The sequence below is a fragment of the Pelophylax lessonae genome (genome assembly GCF_965119305.1).
Source record: "Pelophylax lessonae genome assembly, chromosome: 13".
Classification (NCBI taxonomy): domain Eukaryota; kingdom Metazoa; phylum Chordata; class Amphibia; order Anura; family Ranidae; genus Pelophylax; species Pelophylax lessonae.
The window spans coordinates 118,491,349-118,503,999 of NC_138780.1; the positions used below are offsets into that span (position 1 = coordinate 118,491,349).

The 12,651-nt window shown below is 43.4% G+C and overlaps 1 protein-coding gene across 1 annotated transcript; it reads left to right on the forward strand.

Moving 5' to 3' along the window:
* Nucleotides 1-503: 503 nt before the first annotated feature.
* On the forward strand, nt 504-5,007 carry LOC309569848 (uncharacterized protein; the record flags this gene model as incomplete). The annotated part of the gene is made up of 2 exons (XM_082275844.1): nt 504-1,073; nt 4,864-5,007. 2 exons carry the CDS (start codon nt 504-506, stop codon nt 5,005-5,007), a joined length of 714 nt encoding a protein of 237 aa, XP_082131970.1.
* Nucleotides 5,008-12,651: the final 7,644 nt, after the last annotated feature.

The following is a 12,651-nucleotide window of genomic DNA, read 5'->3' on the forward strand; positions in this document are numbered from 1 at the left end:
TTGCTTGTGTGCTGCAATGACAAACATGAAACAACTTTTCATCATCTGCTCCAATATATAATTTGAATGATAGGTGGGGATTGGAAGGTGAGGGGGTTGGGGGTGGGGTGAAGAGGGAGGGGGAAGGAAGGATGGGTTAATAGTGAAAGAGAATTTGACAATAAACTTACTTCCGCATTTCTAGAACCGGTAGCAGAAAATCCAGACATCTGGCAAAGGCATAGGGACGCTTAGGGGGGGCACCGGATCCACTTCTCGCCTCACGTTCTAGTCTCTTGTACCTTTGCAGGGTATCCTTGAGGCTACGCCATCTTGTTCGTATTAGTAATTCTGTAAGAGAAAAACATGACTAATAATAACTTTCTGTTTTTTATTTCAGGTACCTTGGAACTGGTAATTCTTTTGCAAGCCTGCATTACGAGTTCAAATTGGGGAAATCCACTGTGAGCACAATTGTTCGTGATACCTGTATTGCCATCTGGGAGGTCCTAAGAGATGTGGTGATGAGAAAACCAATCAAAGAGGAGTGGATCTCTGTAGCTGATCTTTTTTGGCAACGCTGCAACTTCCCTAACTGTGTCGGTGCTATAGATGGCAAGCACATTAGGATTGTGAGACCAGTTGGTAGCGGCACCAAATATTTCAATTACAAAAAATATTTTTCTTTGGTTTTGCTGGCAGTGGCGGATGCAAACTACTCATTCACCTACATAGATGTTGGTTCATATGGGAGCAGTTCCGACTCCAGTATTTTTTCCCACTCCAGTTTTGGAAAAATGCTGCGTGAAAAAAGCCTGGACCTCCCACATGAACGACCACTGCCTGGAACATCTCAGCAAAGCCTCCCATTTGTTTTTGTTGGTGATGAGGCTTTTGCACTTTCGGAACACCTGCTTCGCCCGTATGCTAATCGCTCACTGACTGTTGAAAAGAGAGTGTTTAACTACAGGCTCACAAGAGCGCGCAGAGTTGTGGAGTGCAGTTTTGGTATTCTGGCAAATAAGTGGCGCTTTCTACACACGCCACTGACTCTAACCACGGATAACGCCATAATTGCCGTCAAAGCTGCCTGTGTACTCCACAACTTTGTTAGATCGCGAGATGGATACCTCTTCGAGGACTCCCTGATGGATGATATGGAAGGCGCAGAGTGGATCCACACCAGGGGAAACTACAGAGGGGCCAACATCAGGGAGAATTTCACTGACTACTTTATGAGTCCTGCTGGTCAAGTGCCATGGCAGCTTGATTCCATACAATAAAGAGTATTAATTAATTTTTACTGTGCTTTGTTTCAATAAATACACTATTGTTCAAATGTTCAACATTGCGTAATGCATTTCTTTTCGTCTGTGGTTACATACTGAGCATGCATTGTCTTCCACAGGGCCCCCCATAGATCCCCATTTAAAACTTGGCCCCCCCCACATAGATCCCCATTTAAAACTTGGCCCCCCCACATAGATCCCCATTTAAAACTTGGCCCCCACATAGATCCCCATTTAAAACTTGCCCCCCCCACATAGATCCCCATTTAAAACTTGGCCCCCCCACATAGATCCCCATTTAAAACTTGGCCCCCCCACATAGATCCCCATTTAAAACTTGGCCCCCCCACATAGATCCCCTTAAAACATGGCCCCCCCACATAGATCCCCATTTAAAACTTGGCCCCCCCCACATAGATCCCCATTTAAAACTTGGCCCCCACATAGATCCCCATTTAAAACTTGGCCCCCCCACATAGATCCCCATTTAAAACTTGGCCCCCCCACATAGATCCCCATTTAAAACTTGGCCCCCCCACATAGATCCCCATTTAAAACTTGGCCCCCGCACATAGATCCCCTTAAAACATGGCCCCCCCACATAGATCCCCATTTAAAACTTGGCCCCCCCACATAGATCCCCATTTAAAACTTGGCCCCCCCACATAGATCCCCTTAAAACATGGCCCCCCCCATAGGAGAATATATACACATACCTTTCTTTTTGCGCTCTTGAGTTGTGAATCCACTCCAGTCCTCATACAGGCTTGCACAAATTTCTTCCCACCCTCTTTTCTTCATAGCGTTGTTTTTGTACTCTGCAGTACGGCTGTCCCATATATATGGCCTGGAACGGACAAGCCTGATCAGCTCCTCATTGTCAATCCCAACACGTTTGGGTGCCATGTTGTTTGTTGATGAAGATGTTTGTGGATGTCACATGCAGGCTCGGGACAGGAAATAGGGGGGTGTAGCTGTCGGGACAAACTATACACATATTCGCACATATCTGAACTGTACATGCGAGTTCAGAGCGATTTACATTGATGTCTATGGAGACTAAATTCGCAACGCAGCACTGTAAACTCGCACAAGACCCTTTTTTTCATCGCATCACATTCGCATCTAGATCGCAACGCATAGATGTGAACGACCGTCACGAATGCAATGTATTTTTTAAGTGCATGCGATTGGAGACTTTTTAGAACGCAACGCATTCGCAGTACAAGCGCATCAGTGTGAACCGGCACTTAAACAAGGAGCATTTTTATAGGTCATTTTTAATCCATTAAAATTACATCATTTATAAGGCAAAATATTTTTTTCACATATCCGGAGTATTCTTTCTTAAGTGGAGCTTGTCTAATTTGAAAGCTTTTTTCAAGAGGAGGCTACCTAGTCAGAAGCATACTGGACAAACAGCATAAGATATTAAAGGCGCAGCAAGACTTGTAATGGGTCTAAATTTAAGGTGAGCAGGCACTGCACCCAGTTTGTATATGTGCTTCCCATTTTTTAAGGGACCAAAAGTAATGGGACAGATTAACAATCATAAATCAAACTTTCACTTTTTAATGCTTGGTTGCAAATCCTTTGCAGTCAATTACAGCCTTAAGTCTGGAATGCATAGACATCCCCAGACGCTGGGTTTAATCCCTGGTGATGCTTTGCCAGGCCTCTACTGCAACTGTCTTCAGTTCCTGCTTGTTCTTGGGGCATTTTCCCTTCAGTTTTGTCTTCAGCAAATGAAATGCATGCTCAATCGGTTTCATGTCAGGTGATTGACTTGGCCATTGCATAACATTCCACTTCTTTCCCCTAAAAAAACTCTTTGGTTGCTTTCGCAGTATGCTTCAGGTCATTGTCCATCTGCACTGTGAAGCGCCGTCCAATGAGTTCTGAAGCATTTGGCTGAATATGAGCAGATAATATTGCCCAAAACACTTCAGAATTCATCCTGCTGCTTTTGTCAGCAGTCACATCATCAATAAATACAAGAGAACCAGTTCCATTGGCAGCCATACATGCCCACGCCATGACACTACTACCACCATGCTTCACTGATGAGGTGGTATGCTTTGGATCATGAGCAGTTCCTTTCCTTCTCCATACTCTTCTCTTCCCATCACTCTGGTACAAGTTGATCTTGGTCTCATCTGTCCATAGGATGTTGTTATAGAACTGTGAAGGCTTTTTTAGATGCTGTTTGGCAAACTCTAATCTGGCCTTCCTGTTTTTGAGGCTAACCAATGGTTTACATCTTGTGGTGAACCCTCTGTATTCACTCTGGTGAAGTCTTCTCTTGATTGTTGACTTTGACACACATACACCTACCTCCTGGAGAGTGTTCTTGATCTGGCCAACTGTTGTGAAGGGTGTTTTCTTCACCAGGGAAAGAATTCTTCGGTCATCCACCACAGTTGTTTTCCGTGGTCTTCCGGGTCTTTTGGTGTTGCTGAGCTCACCGGTGCATTCTTTCTTTTTAAGGATGTTCCAAACAGTTGATTTGGCCACACCTAATGTTTTTGCTATCTCTCTGATGGGTTTGATTTGTTTTTTCAACCTAATGATGGCTTGCTTCCCTGATAGTGACAGGTCTTTGGATCTTATATTGAGAGTTGACAACAACAGATTCCAAATGCAAATAGCACATTTGAAATTAACTCTGGACCTTTTATCTGCTCCTTGTAAATGCCATAATGAGGGAATAACACACACCTGGCCATGGAACAGCTCTGCAGCCACTTGTCCCATTACTTTTGGTCCCTTAAAAAGTTGGAGGCACATATACAAACTGTTGTAATTCCTACACCTTTCACCTGATTTGGATGTAAATACCCTCAAATTAATTCTGAAAGTCTGCAGTTAAAGCACATCTTGTTTGTTTCATTTCAAATCCATTGTGGTGGTGTATAGAGCCAAAAAGATTAAATTTGTGTCGATGTCCCAATATTTATGGACCTGACTGTATGTGTATGATATCACTGAGCACAGTGTTTTATGGAACAGTATAAGGAATTTATTTATGCAATCATGATATTTATTAGATTTTGCTTGAACAGATCACCATTAATTTTTGTCACATAATTGTGCTGCTGCGCACCCAAGGGCATCCTCCCTGAAGTAGAAAGTACCTGCCGGGCTGTGTTTTTAAATAGGGCGGGTTGAAAGTGGTTAAACAGACTTAGGTGAGCAAATACGAAATACAACAGCACTGTGATTTACTGATTGAGAATGGAAGAATAGAGGGAAATGGACTTTCTAGGCACGATGTTTAAAATAAAACATTTTTATTAATGATTGTCATAAAATCAGAAAACAGAACCCCAAATAGGGGGAAATACTGGTGGGTGAGAATACATGTACAACGGGACAAAATATACCATGCCAGGAGGGTATAAGCATACAAATAGTGTTACACAAAATGCATGATACAAACAAGATGGTAAGTAAGGACGCTATACGTTACGTCCTGCGTGACTCAAAGCCGTTGTCAAGGGCAACGCAGAGCGTCCTTTGGTGGAGTGGGTACAACTTGCACATAGGGGAAGGTTCATGTAGCCAGATGCCCTACATGTTTCGCTTAAAATTCAAGCTTCTTCCGGAGCTATTAGGATACAAGTTCCCTATACAGGCAGATGTGATAGTCACAGTGGCCAGAGTATCAACAAAAGATGAGGTAGAAAAGGTACCAAAACAAATACGGGGGATGATCTGCAGAGGCGAGTCTGAGAGATAAATTGCTGTAGGTAGGTTTTAGACAGAATATTTGTCTGCATGCTATGCCGAACGGCGGTAACCAATGGGGAGCAGAGACATACTTGGATAACTTAGTCCAAGATTGACATAGTCCCTCTGATAAAAGGGAACCAGCCAATGAATCTTCAGTATACACCTCGCAGCGCCGCAGATCAGGACCCCCGGATGGGGATAAACCACCAGATCATCCCCCGTATTTGTTTTGGTACCTTTTCTACCTCGTCTTTTGTTGATACTCTGGCCACTGTGACTATCACATTTGCCTGTATAGGGAACTTGTATCCTAATAGCTCCGGAAGAAGCTTGAATTTTAAGCGAAACATGTAGGGCATCTGGCTACATGAACCTTCCCCTATGTGCAAGTTGTACCCACTCCACCAAAGGACGCTCTGCGTTGCCCTTGACAGCGGCTTTGAGTCACGCAGGACGTAACGTATAGCGTCCTTACTTACCATCTTGTTTGTATCATGCATTTTGTGTAACACTATTTGTATGCTTATGCCCTCCTGGCATGGTATATTTTGTCCCGTTGTACATGTATTCTCACCCACCAGTATTTCCCCCTATTGGGGGTTCTGTTTTCTGATTTTATGACAATCATTAATAAAAGTGTTTTATTTTAAACATCGTGCCTAGAAAGTCCATTTCCCTCCATTCTTCCATTCTCGACTATTTTAGGATGTGGCACACTGTCTTTCTACTTTTCTGCGCCCCTATTTTTGCTGCAATAGTGTTGGCGTATTAGACTCGTTCTATCATTTACTGATTGAGAAGTTTCAGGAGGGCAGGTTACACCAGTGTTGGTAAATGCAGGAAAGGAGGCTGTTTGGCGCTCATTGGAATGTATGTAATATTGTGGAATGATAGTCATCTGATTCCATAAAAATAAAACAAAGAGCACCAGACCAAAGCAGGTAAAAGAACCCAAGATAATTTCAATTGTTGGTAAATAGATTATATAAAAACATTTAACATGTTTTCCTTTACCCTTTCAAAAAATGTGACAGAAGCTGAATCTGCATTGCTGCCCAGCAATTGTTGTTACTCCATTGAGAGAATTTTTTACTGGTTCTAAAATAGATCTGTAAGTCCATTCAAGTTGTACCCTGTGTTGAGCCCTGATGAAGGAGAAGTGGTGTTGCCCCTTAAACGTGTTGGCTATTTTAACGGATCTATTTACCAACAGTTAAAATAATCGTGGGCTCTTTTATCTGTTTTTAATTTGGCACAGCTTTCTGTATTTCTATGGATTTAGCCACTATCAGCGCCCAAGGAGGGAAGCTTTCCTGCGTAGAAGCCACTTTGCTAGAGCTATAGAGCTTGTTAGAGGTTTTCCTTCATCTGACTACACATTCAAGTTTGAAAGTCCCCAGCGTCTCTTTCTGTTGAATTATTGTTTATTATGAGTTTGAAAGCATTACAGGTAATCCAAAAAGAAAAAAAACATACATGTATCCTGTAACAGCCATATAGCAAAAGACCCAAATGCCTAAAGTGAAATACTTAGAGTACAGCGTGAGGCAAGAGTGGTCATTGCTTAGAACGCATAACAAACTATACACTCAATAATCCCTATTCGAATACAATAGAAGAAACATTAGGGAAATCCAGGGATTCAGTAGGCATAAGACCTAATAGATACATCCATAGTTTGTAAGGATACACTTGCATTAACATTTTTAGAAATAAATCTTTCTAATACCTGATATAAAATAACGTAGAGAAAAGAAAAAAGCATTCCAAAGAGAATAGTGAAAGAAAAAGAGGGAAAGTGGGAAATAGAAAAAAAGCAGAATAATGGAAAGAACATGGATAGCTAGTACTCATGAGAGGCCCCTGGAACAACCAGATCCTTACATTTTCGCATGAAACAAAGGAGTCAATTTCCCAGGCCAAGCGTCTCTTTAAATATGCTTTTCTGGAGTCATTGGGTTCAGCTATTTCCAAACTTATTTGGGTGGCAATAGCATGTCTTCATCATTGCTTCAGTGCAGTGGACATTCCTCTGTCAACTGCTCTCAAACATATGTATAGGTTAGTCTGATTGCTATTCTTATCCTGCAAGAGATAAATGACAACAACAAGACTTGCATCTCATTGTCATGGTCACAAAGGACCTTTTACTCATTTAACTCTTTATTTGAGGCATGCAGAGTAAAGACACTGTGAGAGGGATTTACTAAAACTCGAGCGTGCAAAATCTGTTGCAGCTATGCATAGAAACATAGAAACATAGAATGTGTCGGCAGATAAGAACCATTTGGCCCATCTAGTCTGCCCAATATATCTGAATCCTATGAATAGTCCCTGGCCCTATCTTATATGAAGGATAGCCTTATGCCTATCCCATGCATGCTTAAACTCCTTCACTGTATTTGCAGCTACCACTTCTGCAGGAAGGTTATTCCATGCATCCACTACTCTCTCAGTAAAGTAATACTTCCTCATATTACTTTTAAACCTTTGCCCCTCTAATTTAAAACGGTGTCCTCTTGTGGTAGTTTTTCTTCTTTTAAATATGCTCTTCTCCTTTACCGAGTTGATTCCCTTTATGTATTTAAAAGTTTCTATCATATCCCCTCTGTCTCTTCTTTCTTCCAAGCTATACATGTTAAGGTCCTTTAACCTTTCCTGGTAAGTTTTTTCCTGCAATCCATGTACTAGTTTAGTAGCTCTTCTCTGAACTCTCTCTAGAGTATCTATATCCTTCTGGAGATATGGCCTCCAGTACTGCGCACAATACTCTAAGTGAGGTCTCACCAGTGTTCTGTACAGCGGCATAAGCACTTCTCTCTTTCTACTGCTTATATCTCTCCCTATACATCCAAGCATTCTGCTGGCATTTCGTGCTGCTCTATTACATTGTCTTCCCACCTTTAAGTCTTCTGAAATAATTACTCCTAAATCCCTTTCCTCAGATACTGAGGTCAGGACTTTGTCAAATATTCTATATTCTGCCCTTGGGTTTTTACGCCCCAGGTGCATTATCTTGCACTTATCCACATTAAATTTCAGTTGCCAGAGTTCTGACCATTCTTCTAGTTTTCCTAAATCCTTTTCCATTTGGCGTTTCCCTCCAGGAACATCAACCCTGTTACATATCTTTGTGTCATCAGCAAAAAGACAAACCTTACCATCGAGGCCTTTTGCAATATCACTTATGAAGATATTAAACAAAATTGGTCCCAGTACAGATCCCTGAGGTACCCCACTGGTAACATGACCTTGTTCTGAATGTTCTCCATTGACTACAACCCTCTGTTGTCTGTCACTCAGCCACTGCCTAATCCACTCAACAATATGGGAGTCCATGCTCAATGACTGCAGTTTATTGATAAGTCTTCTATGTGGGACAGTGTCAAAAGCCTTACTAAAATCTAGATATGCAATGTCTACTGCACCTCCACTGTCTATTATTTTAGTCACCCAGTCAAAAAAATCTATAAGATTTGTTTGACATGATCTCCCTGAAGTAAACCAAGGATAAAAACATTCAAGATATCACCACAACAGACAGTGACATGGGAGAAAAGCACGGCGGTTGACGCGTTTCACGGTTCATGGTTACGACTAAGCGGAAGACTCAGTGAAACGCGTCAACCGCCGTGCTTTTCTCCCATGTCTCTGTCTGTTGTGGTGATATCTTGAATGTTTTTATCCTTGGATTTCAATAAATTTGGATTTTACAATTGCACATCTTCAACCAGTGGTGCGGCTTTCTGTTTTCACAAGTTGCTGCTGTCTGGATCGCGGATCTTTGCCTGCACCTGTGCTGGATGTGTTAGTGGGATCATCCCCTCACCTGAGCGGTTCTCTCTTCTCCCATTTGCTCCCTGAAGTAAACCCATGCTGTTTTTCATCTTGCAATCCATGGGATTTAAGATGTTCCACAATCCTATCCTTTAATAGGGTTTCCATTAATTTGCCTACTATTGATGTCAGACTCACTGGTCTATAGTTGCTCGATTCCTCCCTACTACCTTTCTTGTGAATGGGCACGACATTTGCCAATTTCCAATCTTCCGGGACGACTCCTGTTACTAATGATTGGTTAAATAGATCTGTTAATGGTTTTGCCAGCTCACCACTAAGCTCTTTTAATAATCTTGGGTATATCTCATCAGGACCCTGTGACTTATTTGTCTTCACTTTAGACAGCAATCTTAGAACGTCTTCCTCTGTAAAGACACATGCATCAAACGATTCATTAGTCATCCTTTCAAGTGGAGGTCCTTCTCCTTCTTTTTCTTCTGTAAAAACTGAACAGAAGTATTCATTAAGGCAGTCGGCTAGCCCTTTATTCTCTTCTACATACCTTCCGTCCTTTGTTTTTAATTTAGTTATTCCTTGTTTTAATTTCCTTTTTTCATTTATATATCTGAAGAATGTCTTATCCCCCTTTTTCATAGACTGAGCTAGTTTTTCTTCTGCCTGCGCTTTAGAAGTTCTTATAACTTGCTTGGCCTCTTTCTGCCTAATCTTGTAGATTTCCTTATCTTCATTGCTCTGGGTTTTTTTATAATTACAAAATGCTAGCTTTTTATTTTTAATGATTTGGGCCACTTCTGCTGAATACCACAGTGGTCTCTTCCTTTTTTTGCTTTTACTGACAAGTCTAATGCAATTTTCTGTTGCCTTCAATAATGCACCTTTTAAGTAGTCCCATTTCTCCTGGACTCCATGTAATCCGTTCCAGTCTGATAAGGACTCATTTATGACTAATTTCATTTTTGAAAAGTCTGTTTTTCTAAAATCTAAAACTTTTGCTTTTGTGTGGTGTGACTCTTTCACAGTTCTTATATTAAACCACACTGACTGGTGATCACTAGATCCCAAGGTTTCGCCTACAAAGACATCATATACCGAATCCCCATTTGTGAATACCAAATCCAAAATGGCCTCCCTCCGGGTTGGCTCCTCAACCACTTGTTACAGAGACAACCCCAGTAGGGAATTTAGAATATCTGTACTCCTGGTAGAACTTGCTATTTTGGTTTTCCAGTTTATATCTGGAAGATTGAAATCTCCCATAATGATAACTTCTCCTTTCATTGTCATTTTAGCTATTTCTTCAACTAGTAGATCATCTAGTTCTTTAACTTGACCAGGTGGTCTATATATCACACCTACACGAGTTACTGCATGATTAGCAAACTGCAACGTAACCCAAACTGACTCTATGTTGGCCTCACCAACTTGTATTAGGTTAGATTTAATGCTATCTTTCACATACAGGGCCACTCCTCCTCCTTTCTTGCCTTCTCTGTCTCTTCTGTATAAAGAGTACCCTGGTATCAGGGCCGGCCTTTGGGGTGTGCGAGCTGTGCGGCCGCACAGGGCGCCATGGGCAACAAGGGCGCCGTGCGGCCATCACAGCTCGCAGAGGATCAGGCGATTCAGGCCGCACAGCGGGAGGTGAGCGGCGACCGCGGCATGGACAGGGTTAACACAGGCCGCCGCTTACCTCCCGCTGTGCGGCCGTGCCTCGATCGCCGTGCCTCGGTCACATCCCCGGGAGTGTGGGCGGGCGGGAGGAGGAGAAGGGGCGGGGCGAGGAGGAGCTGACGAGTGACGATCTCTCCTCTGGCGTCAGTGCAGGGAGGGAGGAGAGATCGTCAGCTCCTCCTCGCCCCGCCCCTTCTCCTCCTGCCGCCCGCCCACCCACACTCCCGGGGATGTGTGGGCGGGAAGTCTAAAGAAAAAAAAGGCTGCAGACAGCGTAAGGTAGGTCTCCTTCAAAAAATGTAAGGGGGGGGGAGTCCTCTGTGTGGGGGGTCTGTGATGTAAGGGGGGGCTCTCTGCTGTGGGGGGCTATGTGTGGGGGGGGCTCTATCTGAGGGGGGCTTTGTGTGGGGGGTCTGTGATGTGGGGGGCTCCGTGGGGAGTCTGATGTAAGGGGGGCTTTGTGTCGGGGGTTTCTGATGTGAGGGGGGCTCTCTGATGTGGGGGGCTCCGTGGGGAGGGGGGGTCTGATGTAAGGGGGGCTTTGTGTCGGGGGTCTCTGATGTAAGGGGGCTTTGTGTCGGGGGTCTCTAAAGTGAAGGGGGCTTTGTGTCGGGGGTCACTGATGTAAGGGGGGCTTTGTGTGGGGGGTCTCTGATGTAAGGGGGCTTTGTGTCGGGGGTCTCTGATGTAAGGGGGGCTTTGTGTGGGGGGTCTCTGATGTGTCGGGGGTCTCTGATGTGAGGGGGGCTCTGTGTGGGGGGGTCTCTGATATGTGGGGGGGGGGTCTCTGATGTAAGGGGGCTTTGTGTGGGGGGTCTCTGATGTAAGGGGGGCTTTGTGTGGGGGGTCTCTGATGTGTGGGGGGGTCTCTGATGTAAGGGGGCTTTGTGTCGGGGGTCTCTGATGTAAAGGGGGCTCTGTGTGGGCGGTCTCTGATGTAAAGGGGGCTCTGTATGGGGGGGTCTCTGAATGTAAGGGGGGCTCTGTGTGGGGGGGGCTCTGATGTAAGGGGGGCTAAGTTATTAGTGATCATAAAAAAGAAAAGTCAAATAAAGTGCAAGAAAATGTGCGCGCGGGGGGGGGGGCGCCACAGGATTAGCTCGCACAGGGCGCCTGATCACCTAAGGCCAGCCCTGCCTGGTATGGTTATGTCCCAGTCATTTCTTTCATTAAACCATGTCTCCGTAACAGCCACTAAATCTACATTCTCAGATGCCATTATTGACCCAAGTTCATTGATTTTTTTACCTAAACTGCGAGCATTTGTAGACAGGACTCTGAGCTTATCATTTCTTAACCTCTGTGCTTCTGACCTGTTCTGGCATTGTTTCGGGGGGCAATTGGACTCTTGTATTTTTCTTGTATATGCATAGAAACCAATCAGTTCCCAGGTCTTATTGTCGAAGCCTAATTGAGCAAGCTGAAGTTAGGAGCTGATTGGCTGCAGCCAGGTCCACTTCTCAGGGAGCAGGCTGACAAATCTGAGCAAACAATTCCTCTGCTGCATAGCAATCTCTGTAGTCATCATCAGACAATATGGGAAGAATATTTGGAGAATCTGATTAGTTACTATAGGAGAGCACAAATCATACAAACTCAGTTCTTGCCTCAGTTATGGCTGAAAGTCAACACACTACAATACCTAATGATTGCCAGTGATGCCAAAACTGGTTATCACCAAAATAAATTCAATATTTTAGTTCTGTTTTAAAAAATTGCACAATTACCGCAAAATTTATAACAGACTGGGTTGTTTCCAAATAGGAAACCTAGGATTTATGTTGTCCCTCTAGAAACATAGGCTTTAAAGAAAAAATGTCTGAAGGATCTTACAAAGCTGAACTGTTGGGATTGTTGCATTTAAAAATGATAACATTTTTATATTTTATTTTGCCATGGCATCAGCAATATTGTGTAAATAGTATGAAATATAAAACATTAACATTAAAGTGGAGTTCCGGCCTCGGAAAAGTTTTTTCAATAAAAATACCCCCGGGACAGTCAGGGCTAATACATTTCATAATGGATAGCCTCTGAACTGTCCCAGGTTGCACTTACCTTTCAGAAGAAATACTTACCTTGAAAATTTATTGTCCAGCGCTGCCATCTCAGGTGTGGGCAGCTGAAGCCAGGGCGTCCTCTTCGGTGTCCTCTTCTGTGTCCTCTTCGTCCCAGAATG